Here is a 25,947-nt window from a genome sequence, read left to right as displayed (position 1 = left end):
TCTGCGTTTTTTGGTCAACTTCCAGTATCATTTTCATCTGCGAAAGAAGAACATTAAATGGCCTCACACCTCACTTTCCTTGCCTCATCAGCACTAAATATTGACATAAATTAATTTGGGGGTTTGTGGCTTTTGGGTTTTGGTGGCAGACGTACAGTCTGCAGAGTGATCTTGCAGAGCAAGAAGCCCTTGGTTTAGAGACGTGCATCTTTAGGAGGAGGCTGCGACGGTCCTTAATTGGTAAGGTTTTTCCCTTCACCAAGTATCCCACTCAACTGCCAGCTTTGGTCAACGGCATTTAAATTTGTCACCGGTAAATAGAAAAACAGTCAGATGTTTTGAAAACAGGATGCTTGGGCTCCACATTATTAAAGAAAAACGGAAAGAGAAACAGTATAGATAGGAAGAAAGCAAATAGACTCAGCATGCTCCCAAGTGCAAGAGCAGTATAAACAGTGACCTATCTTCCTGACCTCCGCTCTCGCCGAGTTCCTGGCCCCGCGCCACCCAAGCCAAACTACGTCATTTGAGACTGATAGTAGGCATGGCACAGCTGTTGCAAGTGTGACTCGAATTTCCTGTCTCCTTCCTGACAGACGTAGTTTAGAAAACCCAGAGTTGCAACAACAGCAGAGAGAGAGGGAGGATCTCGGCATACGTGTTCGCAGGGTGATTCTCAGAAGTCCTGCAACAAAAAGGAATTGCTGGGGGGAAACACCATGCAGGACAGCATCCTGGCTTTAAGCTGATGGTTTTCGGAAAACATCAGTTAAAACATGTGCGTATACGTTTTTAAGATGTGAGTTAATTACAGGAGAAGTGAGGAAATGAGCAGCTAATCTTACTGTGAGCTAACGAGTCTGATTGCACTGACATCAGTGTGAGCCAGGGAAGCACTGCTGCTTGCACGGTGGGACACTACGGTCCCAGGAGCAGGGATTGGACGTAAAACTGGCAAAGGGGAAACTGTTTCCCCTGTGTGTTGTCGGTATCTGTGAGTCCTGCTGCATTACCAGAGCAGTGCCTGATCTGCAGGCCAGCCCAAATCCCTTGCTGCTCCAGCTCCAAGCTTTTGCTGCAGAACAACTGACCGTGCACAGTGCCCTTAGTTTTTTTCTCTCTAATTTAGAAAGTTATCTGGAAAACTACCTGGTTGCAGGGAATGCAACCAATACGAAGGGGATTTATTTTCCTAACATTAATACTAACCTTTTGCTGTGAGGAGAGTATGGCACTGCAGCTGTGCAGTGAAACGAAATTACCTGCAAAAAGCTCTGTAGGCACTCAGTGTTGCCTGAAGAAGCAGACCACATATATTTACATTATTGTAACATATATATTCTTTTTTTTTGCTTGCATTTATCACCCTGTCCAACTTCCAGCTCAGGCAGCTGCTGTGTCTCAGAAGGATTTGTGAGTCATGGGCCTGCTGATAAAGAGGGGGTATATTCTCTCTTGGTGGCCACCCTGTAATGTTGCATTTGGCATTAGGCAGCTGTCCGCAGCCTGGCTTGTCCTGCGGATGGAAGTGCAGGACCCCCTCGGCTCTACTACCTAGCCTAGCATTTGGGATCTTGAGAAGGACACACTCGGTGCATCTCCTGAATCTTAAAAAGGAGCAAGTATTTTTCCCAGCTGAAATGCTGGTCTTGCCAGCTCCAAGCATTTAGGGATGGAGAAGACGTTTGATTCCTGGCTGTGCAGTATGCAGCCCAGACTGTGCCTAAAACAGATATATCTGAATGGGCCCAAGCAGTACCTTTCCATCTCCTTAAAGCAGACCAGTCTTATTTAGAGCTTTTTGCAGTCTGTCAAGTAAGTAAATGGACAGGTGATGTCGTTTGTGCTCTGTGAGGATATTCTGATTTTGACAGAGGTGGTGTCATCAGGGTGCCTGCCTTGTGCTCTTGACACTTTTGAAACCCGCTGCTCTCTCCGGACTGTTCCCTGGGGGACCCGTCCCCGCCAGCACTGCTCATGCAGCTGCAGACACTGCAGAGTAAATCTTTAGTTTCTCATGTCAGCTCTTAAAGCCATCTCCGTTACTCCCAAGTGCTGAATGATGCAACTCAAATCTTGCCACCCAAGGCCGTTTCCAGCCAGTGGCTCAGGGCAGCAGCACGTCAGGGCTTCGCACTCCTATCTTGGTTGCTTGTGAGCCAGAAGCCACTAAGATAAACATAACTGATTTCATTTTGCTTGTATTTCAAAGGGCATTTCAGTCAGAAAAGAGGAGCAAGGCCGCACCTAGCTTTCAGGAGGCAGTGGCTAAATAAACATCTGGACACTAATGTAAACTCCTGGGGTCAGTGGTAGAGGTTGAGCACGGCACAGGGCCAAGTGCCAGCAGCGTATGTGCTGGGCTGCACAGCCTCCGCGCCCGCTCGCCTGTCTTCTGCCAGCCCACCAGCCCTCCGTCTCATCCCCTTTGGACGTGATGTTTCCCTTAAGTGGTGCCGACCTGTTTAGTCTTTTGCTTGCTTTCGCTGTAACTTCCTTTGTTTAATACGCTTTAAAATAGCCGAGTGCCGCACAAAGAGGGGCTTGTTCGCTTGTGCAGCAGCCAGCAAACAAAGAGACTTCCACGTCTCCTGTTTTTACAAGCCGGGATGAATCACTGAGCTCCGCACGCGGTTCCCCAGCCGCACGCCGGTATTCCCCTCGCCCAGGGACTTACGTTATGGAAACCGGGATCTGCTACCCAGCTCTCTGGAGTGTGGCAGGCTGGTCAGAGCAGCCCTTGGCATCGCTCTGCTTCAGTCCCTGCAGAGCCCTAACACGTTGCCCGTGTCAGGTTTGACGTCGGCGTGTTCAGCAGCGGTTAACTGTTTCTTAGACGTACAGCTGCTGTCTGCAGAGCAGGATGCTAGGCGATCGTTGTGCTCGGTGAGAACTGCGGTAGGAGCTGTTTATATCTGAGGTTGGGAATATTCACTCCATCTTGGTTTTATCTGATGGCTTTTCGTTTGTGTTGAGGATGTCCTTGTGCTAGAGGACAGGGCAGTCTTTTTCTTAAGGCAAAGCTATGGGTGATGCAGGAGCCAGGTTTTTTAACAGAGCCACTTGGGAGTGGAGAGCGCAAGGTTCCAGTGAAGCCTGCTGAGTGAGGAGGAGCCGGCTCTGGGCAGTGGCTCTGCCCCAGGCTGTAAAACCCCTCAGAGCTCCTCATGGATGTTCAAGACTTCCGGAGATGGGTCCGAGTCAACTCCTGTGTATCAGTTCTCATCACTATCATAAATGGACTTATGGGGTAGCTATCTCTGTATCCATCCTGTTCCTCCTCCCTTGCTCTTTGGCCTCTAAAATAAATCATTCTGACTATATCAGATATGTCATAAGAGTGGGGTGGAATAGTGGGGCCGTATGTGGGTTATTTAACAATATAATATTCTGGTCTTGTGAGCCCTCTGGGCTGCCAGTTTCTGAACGTCTTAGTCAAACTGATTCAAATGTTTAAGTACTGGAAAGCTGCACCACTGGGAGAAGTGTCCAGCATCGGGAGCCAGTGCCACTGTTTGAGGTGCCTCCTAGAGCACAGTGACTCTGAGCGGCAGATGCATCCTCACCTGCTGGGACTGTTGTGGTAAACGGGTGGGAAAAGCCCATACGAGGGAGATCCCAGGACCAGCACGTCTAGATAGCCACAGCAGATAAGAAGACTTTGGTTTGAATGTTGGTTCAAATCCATCCTCCTGGGAGCCCTTCTGTGGAGCTGCCATCCTCTGGGACGTGACAGTGCCCAGGACCTTCTAACATGTCCTTTAAAGATTTCTGCTTGTGCTGGGATGCGATGTGTTTTAAAAGTTCTGCATTCTCAGACTTTTACGTTATAACACATTAGGGTGGGGCTTAAATAAATAATAGCTCAAAGGCAGGTTCAAAATGAATCATGATTTGAGGGCAGGACTAGAGAGTGACTAACTGTTCAGAGCAGTGACCTATCTGGAAGTGAAGTGAGGATACCGGAGAATGAGCATGAAATCTCGGAGGAGAAGCATCACTTAGATGAGGGTGAGCTGTGAAGGATTGCAGAGTAGGCTTTAATCCTTGGAGCAGTCCCAATCCTGACCCGATTTTGTGGACCAGGGCAGTTTGCACAGCCTTACTCCGAACTCTTTGTTTTTTACCCAGTTGCAGAGCAACTGCTCTCGGTGGGGCGGCTGGGGATCAAAATACTTGCGCTAAGTGAAACTTAATTGAAAGATGTTGCGTTATCAAAGCCAGAACATGTTGTGGAGATGTACTGGTTTGAAGGCTCATCCGTCAGAGCTCTTAGAGGGAGAGATTCCTCTGATTAAAGCCTTTGCCCTGTGTTTAAAGCAAACAAACAAGAAGTGCCTCACCTTGCTGCTGGTTTAGCACAGCTGGGCAAACGCCACATAAAAATTATTCTGCAAATAATTTGCCTATCTCTGTGTGAGAAGGACTTTTCATTTAAATATATTTACATTAATTAGTGCCTTCCGTATGGTTTTGGTGCTTGCGTTAGCCTCATTTTCATTTTGGCAGGACCAACTGCCATGTTTTCTGGGGGGATACTGTCTTGTAGAGCTACACTGACTTCTTCCTAGGACTTGCTCTTTATCCTGTGTTTTCTGAAGCATACAGACTTCTGTCAATTAAAAGTTGCCGGAGTTTTTCCTCATCACGGGCATCGTGGAAGAGTCATCTCAGGGCACAAAGTTATTTGAATTTTCCAGAGCCTGTTCTCCTACTCAGGTAAAACCCCAGCTGGATTTGCTTAAATGATGACTGCAGAGCCTGACTCAAATTTAAATTAAATTTAAATTGCTGCTTCACACGATTAACAAAATCCCATGTTTAATTGCATTGCTCTCTTTGTTAAATGACAAATGCTCTTCCCTCTCAGATGTTTGGTTTTTTCTCTTTTTTTTTCTCCTGAAGATTGAGAGTATAATCCAGGCATATTTCATCTGAATGGCCAGCATCTCCTTATGCGCAGCCCCGAGCTCCCCGGGAGCAGGGCTGCCTCTGCCTGCTGCCTGCCTGCCCTGGCAGGGACGAGCGGCTGGGGAGGCTCGCGGGTTTGTGGGCTCTCCTTGCGTAGTCATTTGGCAGCAGTGTGGTTTGCATGGGTGTGACTGACAGAAGATTTTGGTTTGAGATCTGCAGCCTTCTGGAGCGCTATCTGCTCTTGAGGCCACAGATGTTGTCAGCTGCATCAGGTCTTTCTTTAATCAACTTTATGTCAACAAACAAGCTGCTGTAGGTTTTAATTTTGCTGTTGCTTCCTAGCCTTCAGCTCAGGCTGGTACTCATCATCTCTTCTTCCTGATTTTCCTTTTGCACTTAACATGGCAAACATTTTTCCACCTGGTAAAACTCTATAAAAATGATTTTGCAGAACAAATGTTTTTCCTTTTTGCTGGTTTTCTTTGCTCACCTCTCGTTCAAGTGAAAAATACAACCAGTGCTGGGCTGAAAACGTGGTATGAAGACTGACCACGCTGTGTCAGCTGCTCTGGAAAAGGTGGTACTAGTCTCAGGAGTTACCCCTTGCCTGCAATGTGCCATCGGTGTGGTCCTTCCTCCTTACAGTGTAATTTGTTTTATGTTACAAAATGTACCTTTCAGTGATGAAGAAGAGAGTACAGTTCCTGAGGGATCGCTGCTCAGCTTTCGTGTGGTTGCGAGCTCTTGCCATGTGCAGTTTGGTACTTACTGGTGAGGAAATCCTTACAAAATCGAGTAAGTTGACACGCAGGCTCCGGTTGTGGTTGCGTGTATTAATTGGCTACAAGAGACCTGTTCTTAAGTGTAGGAAGAGCATTTTGGATGGAGCAGAAATCAACCTGTGCTTCTGCCAAAGGAGCTTCAGATCACGCTGCAGACTGGGCCGTACCCCCTGCTGTGGTTTTTCCACCTGAGGAGACCACACAATATGTGCTCTGTCACACCACGCAGCGTGAAATCTTACATTCCCTCAGTCTTGCTATTTCATGTCAACCCAAACAACAAATGTAAAGCTGAACCGAGGGCTGCTGGGTACCAGACACAGTGCTATTGGATACACCGCGAAGTGAATCCATCAGCACTGGGTGCCTCCGGACTGCCCGATGGAGGAGGTGGTAAGCGGATTTGGCCCTGCAGGGTATGGCAGGCATTTTCTTCGTGTGCCAACAAAAACTCAGGCAGGCACACCTTACACATGACACATTCATTTTCAGGAAAGTAAATGGGGTGGTTTCTCTATGACCTTACCAATTCGCCAGCATCGGGCGGAGGGGTTTTTTCTTCTGCCTTACCAGTTCCCAGCAAGTGAGTAACATGCCCCAAGCCTGCTTTTAACTAAGGAGATTCAGTATTGTTTCTAGGCAGTGCTAATTCACAGTGCTTTCCTCGGGCAGGATCCTATTGGGAGTTTTTCCTTTCTGGCATTTTAATGCCATTTGCATATTTCAGGTCTCTGGAAATGAGCTGGAAACCTACCGGTGCTAACACTCCTGCTTCAGGTTCCACTTCATCACTTCTTAAGCCCCGTGTTGCGTAAATACGTCCCACCCAAGGGAGGTTCTGCTGGCTGCTTTCAGAAATGCTAAACTTCATGGGTAAAACCTGAATATTGTTCTGTCTACATCAGATATATGTTACTGCTTTCATGAGCAGCCACATGCTGATTTATGGCAACATGCTATTTATTTATCAACATTTACATTGTGGAATTTAAAATTATTTTAATAACATAAGGCCAACAAGTTGGTCATGATGTTACTCCTTTAAAGTCTTCCTTTGAACATACATATAAATCAACTCTCCTTTGATGTGAAATTGGAGATTTCATAACCGTGTGTTTACTTTTTGGTTTAAAAAATAAGCTGAAGGGAAAACAAAAAAAACCCCAAAAACAAATAGTACTTTGTATCTCATTAAAAATAGTTTCTAGCACATTAAAAAATATATTGTTTTAGGAAACAAGGACTAGAAAGAGTTGCAAAAGCATTTGATTTTTTTAATGACTGATAGTTGACTGCAGCCATTCCACTTTTCTTCAGGCATTGAAATGCGTCTGAAAACTTTCCTCCCTTTAGTAATGATTACTGCGAAGTGGGCTCATTTTTTTTCTTTAAACATTTAAATGCACCTTCCCGTCATCCTTGGTGTGAGTGCTTCAAAAGGAAAGTTGATAGAAATTACGGTGTAACAAGGACAGCTGCAAATTTGTTTGATATAGCCCTTTCTGTAAGTGGTGTAACATCAGGAAAGCACAGACAAATGAATGAGTTACGGCTTCTATAAATTAAAGAATTTTAACTCATTTGCAGATGTTTTAAGAAGCAACAAAAGAAATGCTCCAGCACTCCAAAACCAGCAGGTTTTGAGGAAAAAACAGCAATGAAAAATGACCTTACAAGGCACTTGTGTGCCAGAGATCAGCTTCCCTGCCCTGCCTCAGGAGCGAGCAGGGGGTGCCCAGGTTTGGGTCTGACCCCTGTCCCGGGGCACCCAGGAGCGCACACGGTGAGCCTGGCTCTGCCACTGCTCAGGCAAAATCCCAGCTCCGGGAATTTTGTCTGCCTGAGGGGTAGGTGTCTCTGTGCAATACAGGAATGAGCTGTCCGTGTCAGGAAGAGAGGGCTAGGTATTTGGAAATACTCATTCTAACTTCTGAAACACAGGCAATGAGACTAATCTGATTTTTTTACAAACCTGCATTAGCACATGAGTGTGACATCTCTTCTCTTAGAGCGACCAGAGGTCCAGACAAAAGCATTACACATTTGCTGTTTGACCTGGTTGCTGTATACACGGATGAGTAATTTCCCTCCTGTGTGTAAATAATTTCCGGCTGGACTCTCGTTCCTGCTCCGTCACACAGGCAGGTGAGTGTCAGCTCTTCCCAGCTCCCAGTGCTGGGCATCCAGTTATTCCCAGGAGAAGAGCTGTTGAAACGAGTGGAGTTACACCAAAGTTTAATTGCGCCTCTGGACCTGCAGTAATTTACCCAGGCAATTAAGCTGAGAAGGATTCAGCCCAGCAGCCTTTGCGTGGAAATCAAAGGCGAAAGTAACAATCGTACCACAAATCCTTTTGTTCTAAGGATTTCTAGGAGCCTAGGAGTGGTGGAAGAGTGAGGGATGTAATGTTTGCGTCAGAAGGGTGGGTCGCGGGGAACGGAGTTTATAAACATTTTTACACACTGGAGATCTGCACCGAGATTCCTCCATCAAAGTGTGGGGTGGGACCCCACTCTCCCTAGGTACTCCGGGCAGGCTGGAGCCCCACAGCATCTCAGCAGCTCTTTTATCTTGAAATTGCCCTCAGCTCCTGCAAATGACTAAAACTTTTTTAAGCAGCCTCTTTGCATAAGGACTCTTGGCCTCAGGGAACCCCAGCTGGTATACATCGACTTCAAAGGATTTACATCAGCAGCAGATACATCCTCCTGTCTTTAGTCTCCCTGTAAAGCACCAGGAACACCTCTGATGCCTGCTCTAAAGGGGAGTAGGAATGGGAATAACAGCAGGACTATCGCTGGAGCTGGTGTGGGGCTGGAAAGGCCAAGAGCTGTGTGTGCCGCGGTGTGGCTCTCCCTAACCTTCCTAGGAAAGGAAGAAGAGTTGTTTCTTCCATGAAGAGCCGGAAAGGTGGGACTTTGCCCACTGAAGCACTGGGGAGATGTCCCACGTGTGGCTGGGTGCTGCCCTGGACGCCGCCCCGTGTGGCACAGGGTGGCCCCTCTGCCGGCGCGCTCCCAGCGTGATGGGGCTCCTCAGTCTGGCAGATGTTTGGCCTAATCTACGACAGGCCAAATTTTCTGTCTCTCACACAAATGAAGGCAGGCAGGCCTCGCACACAGAGCTTTTGGTTAGGATGGGGTGGAGGGCCGGCTGCCAAGGGAGGGAGGGAGCTGCCGCGCTCAGTGCTGATGCTGATGCCGCTGCACGCCTGCTGAGCTCCCATGGTCATGTCCTTGCAAAGCAAATAGTGCAGCTGCCGGTGCAGAGGGAACATGAGCAGCAAGGGTGCAGTGTGGGCAGCCAAGAGGGGAACTATGAGTGAACTTTCCCAACAGTAATCAAGGAAATTGCCGCACGCACACACGACTGGAAAGCTGGAAAGAAACTGTGATTCCCTCTACCAGAGAATACATGAAAAAGGGTCACTGCTGGTAATCAAAGAATGATTCAGTTTCTGGGAGACTTAATTTGGTTCAGATGACTTCTGCAGTTACTTCAGAGCATGCAAAACAGGAAAACTCCATGCAATGCACTGGCTTTTTCTCGCACAGCGCTCCAGATGGTTTTAGACCTCTGCGACTTGCTGGGAAGGTCAGCTGTACCACCATGTGTATTTGGTTATTAAAATTTTTGGCTGGGGCTTCATCTTATTTACGTTATCTGCACTCTTTTCATCAGCTGAATGTGTTAACTGCACGGTCCTGTGATCGGAGTTCTGGGTAGAGAGCAGGGACCCTCAAGCCCTTTTCCTGATTTTGCTTCTTTCTGGGGTGGGCATCCCCTCCCGTGTACATCCTCCTGTGTGCACGCGCATATTCTGTGTGTGCCTCAGTTCCCATCTGTACAGTGAGGTTATCGGTGCTTATTTCCTTTGTAAAAGGCACCAAGATGATTATTAATTATGAAAATAACAGCACATGTCCACATGTTCCTGATACGCATTATTGTAATTGCCGAGCTGAGGGCCATGCTGTGCTCATGCACGAGCTTTTTAAAGCAGCACCACTTCTGTTTGCTTAATGGCAGAGCAGTTGGTATTTTCTCATTGCTAGCGTGCAATCTGTTTGTTTTACCCTTTGCTGTCAAATCGATTTAATGAAGGGATCTTACAGAGGTTTGCACATGACATCAGTCATTGATCTGTGCAGAGAGGCAGCAAACGCGCTTTCTCCCCGCAGGCGCCGCAGGCAAATGGCAAAAGCAGTTCAGAGGAAGCTGTGTCACTGCAGAGCATCCTGACATCAAGGGAAGCTCAGGAAAAATCCCAAATGCCCCCCACGAGCAGCAGAGACACTGTGATTGCCGAGTGCACCATCAGCATGCCTTGGTCCATGCTGAACTCTGTTCATTTTAAAAGGGTATAGTGTTATTAAGTAAATACTGCTTAGGTGCCAGCATCATTCAGATGGTAATTTGCAATAAACTTTGCAAAGCACGTGGGTATTCTTACAGCGCTGTGGGTGGTGTCTCGGGCTGTGGGTGGTGTCTCGGCTGGGTCTGGCCCCGGTAGTCCTTTTAGCAGTGCTCTAATACTGCTGTCTTCGTTTATAAAAGGTTGCTGATTAAAAGTCGGGAAAAGTGAGCAAGATTAAGGCTGTTGGAGGAGGTGAAGGGAACAGATTCCTGGTTAAAGATCAGATATGAGAAACCCAAGGTCTTCTATCTGCCCTCATCTCTACTGCAGATGGCTTAGGTGACCTTGTGGAGGCCATTTAATTGCTTGGTGCCGCTGTGAAAAGGCAGCCAATTGTGAGGTAAAGGCAATTTTTTCTGATGTTTGTCCACTGCTTGGAATTATTAGTCTGAAAGGGGCAATTGTACAGAAAACCAGACAGATTCAACGTTGCTTAAAAGTTGTTTGTGTGATCATCTGATTATGGTGTTTTCCTTGTAAAGATAAAGGCCTCGATCCAGAGAAATGTTTCAGCACATGCTTTGCTGTAAGTCTGTGGGAGTGCTCATGTGTCGGTGGCTGGTGCTTGTGACCAGCGAAAATACGTCACTGTGAGGAATTGATAGGGTCAGAGACCTCCTCTCCTCCCACAGGCTTTCTCTTACTTGGTTTTCATTCTCGCTGCCACTCGTTCTCCGTCACTAAGGTTTCTCTTAGGAGTTTCAAAAAGGCTTTTGTCCCTCTTGGTTGACACAAAGTTTACTGGAGACCCCATGAGCCAAAGCCCGTGTCCATGACCCAGCGCTGTGGGATGCTCTCCTGGGCAGCCAGCATCTTTCACATCCTGCTCCTGGCCGTATCCCACGAGATACCATCTTTCACATCTTGCTCCCACCTGCATCCCATGAGGCAGTATTTAAACTGGTTGAGTAACCTGGCAAACGAGGCCTCTCTGTGTGACAGTCACACTAGGACAAGGCAGGCTCCTGCAAGAGAAAGCAGCAGAGATGGTGGTGGCAGAATCCGAGCAGATGGCACCCCATCTTTGATCTACGCAGACAGCCACGTGCTCAAAGGGAGGTGACATCAGCTTTCCACCTCTGATAATCATAAATTCAAGGAGAGAAGGAGGTGGGTTTGCAACTTCATTTGCACCGTGTGGTTCTTATGGCCAAAAGGCTGAGCGGCAGTTCCATCTGGACGGTGCTGAGCAGAAGCTGGAGCCATGCCTGGCCAGTGAGGCGTGATTTTTGTGGTGCTCAGTGCTGGTCCAGCAAGTGGGGAGCTCTGCACGGGCTGTGTGCGGGTTCTGCCTCTCCCTGCGTGCGGGCTCTTGCAGTGGGGACAGGGGTGCAATGCAGCACAGGCTGCCCCGGTGCCCCACATGTCCCACACGTCCCAGAGCACACGAGGAAGCCTCATGATGTCATGCCAAGCGAGGCTGATAGATAACATTTAATGAAGGCAATTGGAGGAAGTAAATAATTTTAGACCAGAGATTGCACTTTTATTTTTGGCGTGCTGGCCGCTGTCGTGCAGTGTGTTACAGCTAGCAATCACCAAGGACATCCTAAAGCAGGGCGAGTGCAGCACATCGGCGGTGACTCCTTGCTGTGATCTCTGTCAGACCCAGGACAATGTGCTTTTCTTCTGATTTGATGCTAAAAGGACAGCTACAGCTTCCTAGTAAAGTGGTTGCATTTCAGCTTAAAATAAATTACAATAATGATTAAATCTTGCAATTGGGATTGTGAATATATTGTAAAAAAGAATTTATTAATTGCAGGCTGACCTTACAGATTTAAGGTTATTATTAGCTTATACCTTTTACCTGAGAAATAGTTCCAGTTGGCAAAGGTACATTTTGCTACATTGCTGCATTTTGCCATTTACCATGTAGGGGGAAAAACGTATGATCACATGGAAAATGTGAAAAATTATGCTTTTAAAAATCCATCTGTGAATACTTGCTTTGAAAATCCTCTGTAATGAAGAGGATTAAAACAAAGCAGAAACGGAGAAGAGGCTGCTGCCTACTTTTGACTTATTTAAATATGCACAGAGCTTCCTCCATTTTAATCTTCCTTCTAAAAAGATGGCTGTGTTACTAAAGCTGGCAAGCCCGCAGAAACCAGCATCATTTTTTTGCTGTACAGTTCAGCTGAGCAAAGCTGATGTGGAGTGGGGACCCCCTTCAGCCAACTAAGCAACCAGGACAATTCATAATTCATAAGTGCTTCCAGCCATCCAGCTGAATACATTTGGATTAGTTCTCGTTTTTTCGTGCAATCCCTGATTTCATTATTCTCTCCTGCGAGCAAATACACCCACGTTCAGCCCTCTGCAAAGATGCTGTGCCAAGCTTGGCTTTGTCTGGGATTAGCAACTGCCGGGCGTTGGGGGATCTCTGGCTTTGATGAACACTGATTTTTTTTATTGACTGGGGAAGGGGGTGTCGGTGTGCCCGAGGAAGCTCTCCTGTCTGACCGGCGATTTCTCCGTGAGGATTTGTGGACGGTGGCGTGGAGTTTTCCAAAATGCCTGAAGCAAACTATTTGTTATCTGTATCTTGGGGTTATATTAAGGTGGGTTTAAATCCTGAAGGCTTATAAATGGCTGGGGTTTTGTACTGTACTGCTTGGATAAAAGCTCTATAAGGAAAACATGCTTTTAAAATGGTTATTTGTGCGTACTGTATGGCAAGAGATAGACATATGTGTGTACTGTGCATGCAGCATACATGTATGTAGATTTTTTTTCCCCTTTGGGAATTCACTGTTGCGGGGTAAAATGATGCAGCAATGAAAATGTGTGATTAGAAAATTAGGAGGACCATAGCTTGTATAGCTGGGTGAACAAATGCTCGAATCCTGGATTTTACTGTAATGATCCAAGCAGATCTTCAGATTTGTGGCATATCTCTGTTATGTGCTGAACATAGGCAGTTTTTTACTTGCATAATTCAAAATGGAGCAAACTTACAAAATTGAGAACAAAAGAAGGTTATAGGATGTGGAACTTAAAAACAATACAAGAATTTGATCTTTCAGAGATTTTCTGAAACATTACCTTCTCATTTTGTTGCAGTAAAACCTAATATGCATCTTTGGGGGAAATGAATTTTGTAGTTTAAGGTACTGAAAAGAAATATCTAGTGATGCTGCTGCTGAACAGTATATCTAAATGAAACTATGTGTCGCTGACTCCATTCCAGGTATCTCCAGAATTTTGCTTTTAACATCTTGTTTGTGGACTTGCTTGTGATAAAGCTGTATTAATTTGGAAAAACATTCAGAAAAATGCCACCTTTGTGTTTGTGCTCTTCCCCTCCCAGTTCAAGAGGATGCTGAACCGGGAGCTGACACACCTCTCTGAGATGAGCCGCTCCGGCAACCAGGTGTCTGAGTACATTTCCAACACTTTCCTGGGTAAGGCGTTGCATCCCAAGCTTTCGGGTGATTCAAAGATAACGATTAATGGCAGCCTAATAGCCATCAGTAGGTGCTTGTGCCCAGTTTTCCTTTGGGGCAGATCATTATTTAAATGTTTTGATTTTTCACTTCCAAAGTGGACATGGGGAGGAAAATAATACGGTGTTTGAATAAGGCCACCCACAGAAGAATTCCTTCTTCAATTCAAAAGATTTTGCTGTTCAGATGGATTAAGCGACTGGGAGCTGCGTTATGCAATGTTTGATTTTTGCGTTGACCTTACTTAAAGGACAAAGTCACACAAGCCCAACTGCATACTCTCATCTCTGCAACTGCTGCCTCATCCAGCTGCATCTTCCCCTTCAGAGACAGGGTTTAGGTTCAGCCCGGACATTTTATATATTTGTGTGTATTTTCTCATTTTGCACTGGATGTGAGAATGAAGGGTAAAGAGAATATTTTGCATTTCATTAGGTTTGTTGGAGCTCGTAGGACTACTGATGTGAATTAATCCTCTGCATTTATAAAATATATTTGTTATGAAAAATATAATTTCCTGTGTTTTCAAGCAGCTTTAGAATTTGTGACCATTGGCATATAAAATGAAGCTTAGCACAGGACCCTCACATACGTATCTCTGAGTCCAACAGCTTCAAATGCTGAATGTATGTGGGATGCCGGAGCTCGTGGGGGACTCGTGCCCTGCGGTTATGATGGCCCAGAATGCATTCAATGTATGACACACAATTATTTCCATTAAGGGATTTTAAAGTGATTTCAGTAGCCAGTTGCAACTGCAACTACTGCATGCATTTTGGACACATCACATCATTAATAATCCATGTAAGCCTGTAGCTGCTTTGCGGGAATCCATGGGCCCTGTCTTATTGCTCAGCTTAATCGTAACATCCAGAACATGAATTAATACAGGGAGTAGAAACAAGACTGCCTAGCTGCCAGCCAGCAGGCCACTTCTTCAGCTGGAGGAGCCTGGAGCGTACACAACGCGCCGGGAAGCATGAACACCATGGCATTTTCTGGGAGTTTGTTGTTCATCAGTTCTTTGCCAGTAGGCGTATGTCTCTGGAGCAGGATATGCTGCAGCAGAAATACCCGGTGTGGCTTGATACTGTGGACCTGATATAAAACTGATAAACCACACATACACTCGAGTTAGCGAGTCTGTGTCTCAGCGGGGACTAATTAGCTGAAGCTGCTGCTGGTGCTAACAGGGCTGTATTATTCCCTGAGCTCAGGCTGGGTCAGGTAACTGCATTTCCTTTTGCAGGTCTTGACAATGGTCTTGTTCCTCCCTATTCTGCTTTTGCTCACATGTTCTGTAATGGTGACGTCCTCACCGTTTTGTGGCAGTCTGAGGGCCGCTCGGCCGCTTAGTGCTGCGCTAATGCCGAGTGGTGCAGGCTCTCCAGATTGGGCCAGACTGCAACTTGATTGCTCATATTAAAAATAAATTAGTAAAGCTTTTAAAAGGTTCTTAAAGCTTTTTTTAGGAAGTCAGGCTGTTACATTTTTATGATTTACTTCCCCCCCCCCCCAAAAAAAAAAAAAAAAACAACTTGGTTTAAAATTAACTGAACACACAAAATAACAGGAGTCTTATAACTGAGGAGGTTGAACAAACAAACAAACAAATATGCAGAGAGGACATTAATTTATGTCCAAACAGTGTTTGTTCAATGGGGATAACCTACAGATACTAGCACCGGATCACATGACTTCATTCAGTCTCCTGACATATTAAATGAGCTGAGGAAGTGACGTCCTTTGCAGAGGGGCCAGTCCTGCCGTCACCGTTTGGTCAGCGAGAGCAAGGATGCCAGCTTTGGATCTGGATGAAGGACAAAGATAGAAAACAGTGGGTTTATTGTTGGCCACATCACGTAAATGGGGAGGATCACGATGACCTTTCGGCACATGCCCTTTCCTGAGGGGCGAGGGATGTTGCTGCTGCCACCACGATGGGAACATGATTTAACAAATTAGAGATTTCGGCTCAAGAATGTCCATTTTGTGCTGCCTTAACCTTAGTCATTGCTAAGGAGATTATGTAGAGGAAAGTCCTTCTGTTCAGCAAAAACACACAGGGGAAACACCCGTTGATGTCAGCTTGACTATTGCTGTGAATAATGGCTTCCTTCTTAATTGCAGTGGTGCAGACACGCTGGTAGTTCTTATTTCAGAGAATTTTAATTCAACCAAGGCAAAAGTAACTGGTGCCTAGATGCCTAGTCTTTTCTGGAGGTCCTCAGAGATGCAAAGGTGCAAAGAGCCTTTTCTAAAAGTTCATAAAAAATGGTTAGTGTGAAAGTTGAGCCATTGTATCTCCATTTTCACCCAGCAAATAAATCAGTTGCAAAGGCAGTAAGTAGCATATGCGGATAGATTTTTTTTCTTAAGCACAGCTCTGCAGCCAAGTTTGTGCCCCACGAGGTGCCTACTTAATGTGCCCCAATGCTCTTACTGTCTCTGAGCATGACGACAGAAATACAGCCTGTGCATTGTATGTTAGTCTGTGTATGTTTGTAAAGGGCAAACCTTGAATGAATCGCTGACACAGATTTGTTAATTGCGTTGGTGTTTTAAGAGCAGGGGGTATGGAGATGAGTTTGGCCCTAATAAGTATCAGTAGAGTGAATGCAAAAATCGATGCTTCTATACTTTATTGAGGAAAAATGTGTTTCTCGAATATATATTTTATTTTCCTGAACATACATAACCAAAATTAATTGAGATCTAGCCATAAGCAGAACTTGGGGCCCTTCAGGCATGGAGAGCTAACTCCTGGACACGTGCCGTGTCCCAAAGCAGTGCGGCTTGAAAATGGCTGTGATGAAAGCAGCCTGGCACTTCGTGTCCCAGCAGGGCTCAGTGGGAAGATTCAGTCTTGCAGAGGGCAAACAGAGGTTGTGTGCCTGGTTTGCTTTGGGTTTGGTTCAGTTCGGTCCCAAAATTAGAGAAGACCCCCGGCAGAAACACATGGGTTTGAACTGGTGTGGAGAGCCACTTAATCAGGAAGGCTAAGGGGCTGATTTTGAGTGGCGTGATGAGTGTTCACCCTGCAAACCATGTTGACTCATTTCACCTTTATTTGTTACAGACAAGCAGAATGATGTGGAGATTCCTTCTCCCACCCAGAAAGACAGAGAGAAGAAGAAAAAACAGCAGCTCATGACACAGATCAGTGGAGTGAAAAAATTAATGCATAGTTCAAGCTTAAATAACACCAGCATTTCACGATTTGGTGTGAAAACAGAAAAGGAAGACCATCTGGCCAAGGTATGACAGATTCTTGCAGTTCTGGGAGAACTAGAGTTATCTGGAAGCCAGGAATGGACTGGCTGGCTGGCCTGTCCCCCTCCCTTGCCACCCCCCACCCCCCAAAAAAAACCACAACCAAACCTGCAGTCAGTATCTCTGAAGTGATGTGTCCATTACAAATGCTTTAATTAATGGTACCAGGCCCTAACAGCATATTCTATGTTCATAAATTCCTTGAAAATACCCCTAAAATAATGAAAAAATATGTGATGAATGCAGAGGAGAGCAAACACCATATCCAGCAAACTGGCTGTGGGGCCTTCGTCTCTGTCAGGGCATTTCTTCTTGCTACCTGGAAACACACATCATAAATAATTCCCCTGCCCCACAAAGAAATGTCATCTGCTTGTACAAGCTCTTTGGCAGCAGCCCTTCACAGTTACTCTGTTTTCGCGTACTTAATTAAGTATGCATGTTCATGCACTCACACACTTATCACAAGATTGAATTTGCATCTGTTTAAACTGTTGGAAAATGCAAAAGACATGAGAGTGATAAATGTCTTGAAAAATATTGTAACGGTTCTGTTTTTGTCCTTTCAAAAGGAACTGGAAGATCTAAATAAGTGGGGACTGAACATATTTAATGTTGCAAGGTATTCCCACAACAGGCCGCTCACCTGCATTATGTATGCTATATTTCAGGTGCGTGATCTTCTGATCCAATTTGCTTCTTTTACAACACTATTTTAGTTTCTAATTGCTTTCTGGTTTGTTGCCTTCTACAGTGTGACAACTTTATTTGATAAATGCGTGTATGCTTCTACCATTTATTGTACAGGAGCGAGATCTACTAAAAACCTTCAAGATCTCCTCAGACACGTTTGTGACGTACATGATGACGCTGGAGGACCACTACCATTCGGATGTAGCTTACCACAACAGCCTCCATGCCGCTGATGTTGCCCAGTCCACACATGTTCTGCTCTCCACCCCCGCACTGGATGTGAGTTCCCTAGTTTGAGCGAAGTGCTTTGTGTTGGGCGGTCATCACGTTCCAGGGTGGGGTGGCAGATTAAAAGCACCATGTTGCCTGTGTGAACGTAGCAGAAAAACCTTAAGCTGAGTCAAGGACCGGTAGCACGCAACTGGCAAAAAGCAGCATGCTGCCTGCTCTTCTGAGGGCTCCCTTTACTGCCAGGGAAATCACCGTTACGAAATTTCAGCAGCACCTTTGCCCGTAATCTCTTTCATCTTAAAGAGCACATGCTGCTTCTAGGCCTTTCTTCTGAGTAATGTCTTGTCCTCAGAAAACTAATTTTTAAAGCACAGTTTGTTTCTCTGAATCAGCGTCCCAGACTGTTGAGAGATAAAACGTAAGGATTTGCCTGACAAATTCCATTTTTTCCTTCCTAGGCCGTCTTCACTGATTTGGAAATTCTTGCTGCAATTTTTGCAGCTGCAATTCATGATGTGGATCACCCTGGGGTCTCCAATCAGTTTCTTATTAATACAAGTGAGTTTTGTTTCAAACACAATAACTTCATCTGCAAACTTGGAAACTAATGGAAATGCATTTTCCATTACAGCACGGTCACAAATTACAACTTTCAGGCTGCATTACTTTCTCAAAATATTGTGCACTAAACTAGATGGACATTTTGAAATAAAGCAGTAATTAAAATGGAATTCCTAACAAAGGAAGCTATTGTAGTGCAATTTGCAAAGTGCCCTTGAATCTTGTGAATACGACTACTTGCTAACGCATAATAATTCGTCCAGTCCTGAGTGCAAAATTGATCATTACTATAAGATAAATAGTGCTATTGCTGTTGACAACGATAAAGCTAAATACCGTGTTTCATACTGTGTTCTGCTGCAACAGGCTAAGCATGTTACTTGATTCCAAAATATGGGTATTGTTCTTTTTTGGAAAGTGTGTTTGCAGGATTCATGCTTTCTGTTGTCAGTGATTCTAAAGCCCGTAACTAAGTCAACTGAGTACTATTTTGTTCATTAGAACCGAGCAAGGGCTGTTTATATTATATACATATGTGCTCGGATTAGAAAACCGCACGCTCTTGGCATGCATTAAGCAAAAAAAGAAAACCTTTCCCGATGTATTGCATACAGATAAACATTTCAGTACCCAGGACAAGCGTTTGCTGTTAGAAGTCACACATTTCACATGCTGGAGTCACATACTTGTGTTGCTTTGCTAGATTCCGAACTAGCCCTGATGTACAATGACGAATCTGTCTTGGAGAACCACCATCTTGCTGTGGGTTTCAAACTGCTTCAAGAGGAGCACTGTGACATCTTCCAGAACCTGACCAAGAAACAGCGTCAGACACTCAGGAAGATGGTGATCGACATGGTATGACCCATGCACTCAGTGCTCCTCCTCTTAGACAAAACCCCTGGTTTCTTTGTATGCTTGCCTGTACTGAGATCCTGTTTTCACTTCTGTAAAGGTATTGGCTACAGACATGTCAAAGCACATGAGTCTGTTAGCTGATCTGAAGACTATGGTGGAAACCAAGAAGGTGACCAGTTCAGGAGTCCTCCTTCTGGACAACTACACAGACAGAATACAGGTATGTCAGCCGAGTTTCCTGGATTTTGTGTGTTTGGTTGAGGGTTGAAGAAACTATGTTCCTGTTTGCACTCTGGCTTTTGAATGGACCATATACAGCAGCTACTGACCTAAATTTTCAGCATTTTCTTCTGTTCTGCACCATGAAGGGGTACAAGGTGGTCCCATATCCTTTAGGTAAAGGGGATTTAACCCTTAGAGCATGGAACGGCGAACATGCGCATTCTGCTGAAGTTAATCTGGAGGGCCGAGTTTTTGAGGGCTCCTGAATGCCCTTGCTGCTTTCTCCCGTTTGTTTCTCCTGTCAAAAAAGCACAGTAAGATTGCTGTAGCATTGCAGGGGTGCAAGATTCTAGTTTGTGGCTCCACACAAAAAGCAGCTCTCACTCTGAGACATCAGTCATGTACAGTCTGTTCTCTCTAAAACATAATCCTTGATTTACAGAAATGACAAAGCAGAACTGGAACAGGGTTACGTAGTTAGTAGGACAAGATACATCCTGATCTTCTCTCCACTTTGATGGCCAAATTCTTAGAACAGACTCATGGGAAAACTCCCGTCATTTTTATTTAAGACTGCTGATGTTAAAACAGGTCACCCTGTTGCTGTCTTAAGTCCTTGCGACCACACTTAGTCAGGCACATTTTTTGTGTGCGTGGAGGGGATATTACTCATTTAATAAAGTAGGAGCATTTAACCATCTGAGAGCATGGAAATAAATTTTGAATGGTGGGAAGCACCTGCATTCAAAAACAAACCTGTATGATGTAATTACCATTGCCACAACTGCACCCCGTCTAAGTACCGAGTTGTCTGAAAAACATGCAGCCCGTTGTACTTCTGGAGCAGACCATAGCAGCGAGTCTCGTATACAGAGATGTTACGATGTTAATATTTTTATAGGCTGTTGGAAATCGAGGAGTCTTGTGGTTAGATGTTCTGAATTAAGCAAGCAGATACAGCTTGAAACCGTCCTCTTTTTTTGCATTTGATTTTATGAGTTTTCTGATTAATGTAATTGCAGGTTCTCCGAAATATGGTACATTGTGCAGACTTGAGTAATCCCACAAAGTCTCTGGAGCTGTACCGGCAGTGGACGGACAGGATCATGGAGGAGTTCTTCCAGCAGGGAGACAAAGAGCGAGAAAGAGGAATGGAAATCAGTCCAATGTGCGACAAACACACAGCGTCAGTGGAAAAATCGCAGGTAATTGGCCATGAGCTGCATTTTCGTACTGCCTAAGCTTGTATTTTTAAAACTGAGACAAAATTCATCTGCTTTCTCTAGCACAATTAGGCAAACAGCCAGCTGTTCAGAGGGTTGGTTCTGATTGACCCTGACATCCAGCTGTGCCTGAAGCCCATACAGACTGGCGAGGCTGTTCAGATTCCTTTATGTACCCCTTGGTGTCTCCTCATTTCCAAATGCATGTTCATCTTGCCCTGTTTCTCTCCCAGTTTCCAGAGTGAGTTCGTTTCCTTTTGTTCCCCAGGCTTGAAAAGTGCAGTTCTGATCTCCTCCCCTTCCTTCTGCCAGGTTTCTTCTGCCTTCATGCCCTCCAGCCTCCTTAATTAGCACCTCCTAAACCTACTGACGTCATACCCCGTGTTAGACATTTACATCAATGCCAGCCCCGTTGAAACTGCAGGGTTAGGAGCTTCTCCCAGCTGAGATCCACTTCAGGATGCTGGAAAGGTCTGGCCATCAGTCATTACTGAGCCTCGTGCAGAACAGTTTTGCAGAGCGTGATCTGGCCAGTTAAGTTAGGGGTCTGCTGGAGCTGCTGTGTGCCAGGTGAAGTCAAATATTTTACTTAGGTCAATACAAACCTTAAAGGAGATGGCGCTGCCTTTTTTTTTTTTTTTTTTTTTGGATGAATTGGCTCATCTCTAGTTCTGATTCATGGATTCAATGGTTTCAAGGTCAGATTTTGTTCTGACCTGTGTAGCACAGGCTGTAAAATTTCACCCAGTTAGGCTGTAACAAAGTCGGTAATTTATGTTTGTCTAAACATATTCCAATCTTTATATAGTGGTGTCTTGGTTGTTGTTTTTAAATGACTTGAGCAAGTCATCATCGAGGTTTTTCAGCTTGAATAAGTAACAAAATTGATGATAATTATTTCCAAATGTCCTCTTCGGCTAAGCCAAGTGGTTTCAAAATTATTCACTCAACCACTTGGTGATTTTGTTGGAAAAATCTGTCTTATTTGTTAACCTAACAAGAAATGAATCCTTTGGCCAGGCTTGGCCAGAAAATGCCCATGTGTTCCGCATGTGAGCTCCAATTAATTTTTTTGTTTCACATACGCACTTCACAGAGGTTTCAAAATGGTATTTTTGCTATGCAAAAAGAATGGGAATTGCACAAAATGGCTACCTCTGAAATCCCAGCTAGTGGCAAAGGAGGAAGGGAGGTGGCACATCCATTCTGGAGCAAAACAAGGAATTAATTGGAAAATAGTACGCAAGTATTTCAGATGTTACCTCTTTACATCACAAAAATATTGGAAGATCGGTGGTCAGCTGTCTGGCCAGCTATTCCATAATTTGGGATGTTTGTTTAAAAAAACAGTGGCCTGGTGACTAAGTGACCGATCCCAGGCCATTGGTGCTGTATGGCCCCCGAGCATTTTGGGTGGCAGTGAAACCATTAACTAACCATACAGAATATTTTTTTTTTTTCACTTTAAAAGTTCTCCGGAACATGTGCTGCAGGAAATTTTCATCACCTTTTTGTTTAAGCTGCCTCCACAGTATGTTACAATTGAATGTTAATGGTTCTATTGACATCCTGTTGTGTCTGAAGGAGGCATGTGTGATTTCCAAAGCAAACATCTGCACGTTGAGTCTGGCCCCTCTGAGAGCCATTTTCCTGCTGCACAGAAATGTTGTCCGGCAGAGCGAGGAGAGAAGGGACGCGTTCTGCCAAGACAGAAGAATTTCAATCCTCTTTACGGCTATTCAGCTTTCTCCATCCTGGACGTACGTCCTCTTAGTCAGACAATTGAAAAATGATTTAGCTCAGAGCTTACGCGCCGGCCGGCGGAAGGGCTGACGGGCTCGGCCACAGCCCTTGCTGTTCCCACCGCTGGCATGTTGTCCCCAGGAGCCGGGCAGCAGCGGTCTGTCGCCTTCGTGTGAGAGGAGTACTTCTTGGGATGAGCTGACCAGCTTTCTGCGCTCTTCCCGAAACAAAAGGAAAGGAGAGGAAATCTCCACCAGCGCCAGCTCCGCAGCAAAACGCGGTGCCTGCTTTGGCAGAGTAGAGCAGAAATGCTGAAATGTTCATAGAGAGAGGCAGGACTGTGAAAGAGTTCAGAGTAGGTACAAACTACGCACAGTGGTAAAATACACCTAGAGGTCAGACTTGGCTCCGTAAGAGCAGTGACATTCGGCGTTGGGGCAGCTGCTGGCCTGGGGCGCGCTGGCGTTTTCACAGCTGCCAGCCACACGTGTGCCTCCGCTGGGGTCACGGCGGCGTTGCCATCAGCGCACCAGCCTTGTCCATGGTCACCAGCGGGTCCGACCCCAGACACAGCAAGCTCTCTCAGTGCAGTTGGGGTAGAGGCAATGATGGTCTAAAATGCCTCTCTTGCACTAACAGCTGGTAAGAAGCATCTCTCGGTGGGATGTTCTGCCTTCAAAGTGATGGCTCACCCTGACTCCTGCAGGGCAAGGCTAGTCCGGACCAGGCATCTGCAGGGATCTTTAAAGGCACGCATGCAGCATGGGATGGGGTTGGCAGCTCCGTCGCCGAGTTTTCCTCTGGCTCCTGCTTTTAGTTAAACTTTCATCCAAGGTTTGATTGCAGACATCAACCTAGCCCAACGTTGCAGGTGCAGCTGTGGGTATCAGATGATTATGTCTGCGATCAAGACCGTGCTGGTTTGGGGACTTGCTCTGGGGGTGGGTATTTTGCTTGTAAAAGTCATGTATTCACAGCATCTGAACTTTTTAGACGGCAGCCTGCTCCTAGTCATTCCCTGGCCTTAAGTGTGCCGCGTTCCTGTGTTCCTCAGGTGGGGTTCATTGACTATATCGTCCATCCACTCTGGGAGACGTGGGCTGACCTGGTGCAGCCCGATGCCCAGGACATCCTGGATACGCTGGAGGACAACAGGAACTGGTACCAGAGCATGATACCTCAGAGCCCATCTCCTCCACTGGAGGAGCGGGGCAGGGACTGTCAGAGTCTGATGGAAAAGTTCCAGTTTGAACTGACGCTGGAGGAGGAGGATTCAGATGGGCCGGAGAAGGACGGCGAGAGCATCAGCTACTTCAGCAATACAAAGACACTCTGCGTGGCCGACCCAGGGGAAGAGGATTCACAGAGGGAGGCGAACATAGAAATCGTGACAGAAGATACGTCTCCTGTCGACACATAATGTCCTGTCGCTGTGTGGGTGGATTTTAAACACTTGATGAGCACGCGGGCAGTCTCACGGGCTAGCCTGCAGCCTGGGTCTGAGGCCTGTGTCTGACATGGGCTGAAAGATCTTCCCAGCTACTTGAGATTGGAGTCAGGGTTAAAGATCGTGTAGTGAATGATTGCTCAGGAAATTAACAGGTGATTTACATTGTGGTTTAAGCCTTGTCAGCTGAGAGCATTGTCCTGTCCTGGAGCTGGCTTGGGTCATGACTGAAGAGTAAACGACACACAACTGAGAGATTTTATACTGTTAGTTTTGGAATTTATACCAGTTAGACTGATAGAAACTACTGATTAATAACTCTCCATATAAAACCTGTCCACCTGACCACCTGTCTGCAGACCTGTGTGCCTTCTTTGTAAACACTTTCATGTCTTTTCAAGAGTCTATTAATTAAATACACGGAGTTTAGTATAAAAAGCAACGCAAAGTGTTTCAAAATTGACAGATACTTTTTTGATTCTTCCTGTTACAAGAAGCAGTCTTCCTTTTTTTCATGGGCAATACCTGTCACTTTATTGCAGTTAATCACTTTTACAGACTAAATAGAAGGGAAACCCTCTTTTGCATTATCGCACCTTTAATCGTCATCTTAACACCCCAGGCGACCCATTTAAAGTCACTTCATGCCATCGTGCACCATCTCTGTTCGCTTGCTAGGAATAACAGTATTTTTTCCTCAATGGGGTTTTATTTTTGTCGTGCGCAGGATAGAGGGTAGTTTGTTTCCATGGCACAGCACAGTACATATATAAGTAACGTGATAAGGCAGCGTGTGACGCGCGTTCCCCCTCGGCAGCTCCTTGGCTCAGTGGAATTTGCACGCTCAGATATTTGTGTTTCTCTCGCCTATCGTTCACGTTTCCTAGGGTTAGGTCCACCGTCCTCCTCCTGCACTGCCTTGAGCTCTAACACCTCCATTACTGTTTATAACAGTGTATTTATTACGTAATGTATATACTGTAATGTTTTGTAAGTTATTAATTTATATGAATTAACATTGCCTGTCGGCGGCAATGTTAATTGTGTAGAAAACTCGGAATAAGAGTTGCCTTTTTTTCTTGTAACCTTTTGTATTGCGTAAAATACAAGAACCTGAACATAGCTGAAGAGACAGACGCAACCCAGGAAGGGCATTTGGGTGGCTGCCGCCTGCGGGGGGGGGGTGGGGGGGTGGGGGGGTGGTGTGAGCTCGATGACCGGACCCCAGGGCAGCGGGCAGGCGGTTGGAAGTGCTGAAAACCTAGAGGGGGGTGGGGGTGGGGGGTGGGACCAGAGAAAAGAAACCCCCATGGACAGGCCGGCTTTTAAATGTCACGTTCCAATTTCTGAACAACCCAATGTGAATTTCTATGACAAAAATGTGAACTGATGTAATAATTGTGCTGTGAAACTTCTTCTGACAAAGCTTGTCCGGCATCGTGAGCGGTGTCAATCTCAGTTTGTAAAATATGTTTCAAGCTTTTGGTCCAACTTGTGACTAACTAGTTAATGAAATAGCACAGTTGTGCATGATCAATGGGTTTGTATGTCTGTTGAACACTGCATTGTTCCAGGTGGTTATTTTATTGTTTCCAAAAGTTTCACACAATGTATGTTATAGTATTATATATTGTGTTCAGATGCATTCTTAAGAGATTTTTATATGAAGTGAATAAATGAAAGCATGACCCTGGCTGTTGTTTTTGGTGCTGCTGTTGTTAACAGGGTGGCGCGGGCTGTACCGACGAAGGCGGCTGTGCTACCAGCACCAGGGCAGCGATAGCAGTGGACCCTCGGGTGGCAAAACCCAGCGGACACGGGGAACCCTTCTCTTACGGACGGAAAAGAAGGGTTTCTGCGGCTGGAGGGCACGGCCACCCGCTCCATCGTTCTGGCTGCGAGACCTTCATCTTCCTGAGCGGCAGCTGGCGGTGGAGCGGGGACCGGTGCTGGTGGCAGCGGCGACAGGAAGGCAGTGCAGACAGGAAGGCAATGGTCGCGCAGCCTGCGCCCGGCACAGGGCGACACCGGGGCCAGCTCGCGGGATGCTTTCATGTCCCCGCCTGACCCAAAACAACTGACTTTCCAGTAAAAACAACATCCTGCCGGCCAGCAGCACGAGGGCGAGGGGGCG

The 25,947-nt window shown here is 45.9% G+C and overlaps 1 protein-coding gene across 5 annotated transcripts in view; it reads left to right on the top strand.

The window, feature by feature from the left end:
* The window catches only part of PDE4B (phosphodiesterase 4B), a 216,464-nt gene extending 190,958 nt beyond the window's left edge, over positions 1–25,506 (top strand). For 3 of the 5 annotated variants that reach the window (XM_056355648.1, XM_056355649.1, XM_056355650.1), the window contains 9 exons: positions 13,427–13,520; positions 16,642–16,820; positions 17,408–17,506; positions 17,643–17,807; positions 18,218–18,317; positions 19,024–19,178; positions 19,276–19,398; positions 20,423–20,605; positions 23,421–25,506. In XM_056355648.1, coding sequence (XP_056211623.1) covers positions 13,427–13,520; positions 16,642–16,820; positions 17,408–17,506; positions 17,643–17,807; positions 18,218–18,317; positions 19,024–19,178; positions 19,276–19,398; positions 20,423–20,605; positions 23,421–23,786 — 1,464 coding nt within the window. In that variant the 3' untranslated portion in view covers positions 23,787–25,506. Of the gene's footprint in view, positions 1–487; positions 779–11,380; positions 12,678–13,426; positions 13,521–16,641; positions 16,821–17,407; positions 17,507–17,642; positions 17,808–18,217; positions 18,318–19,023; positions 19,179–19,275; positions 19,399–20,422; positions 20,606–23,420 lie in introns of those variants that run through there. The other 2 variants (XM_056355652.1, XM_056355651.1) reach the window with 2 other exon arrangements.
* The last annotated feature ends 441 nt before the right edge of the window (positions 25,507–25,947 follow it).

The sequence above is a fragment of the Falco biarmicus genome, chromosome 11, assembly GCF_023638135.1.
Source record: "Falco biarmicus isolate bFalBia1 chromosome 11, bFalBia1.pri, whole genome shotgun sequence".
In the NCBI taxonomy this organism is placed as follows: Eukaryota; Metazoa; Chordata; class Aves; order Falconiformes; family Falconidae; genus Falco; species Falco biarmicus.
Note: the sequence above shows the minus strand (reverse complement) of the source record. Positions and strands in the feature narration are given on the sequence as shown.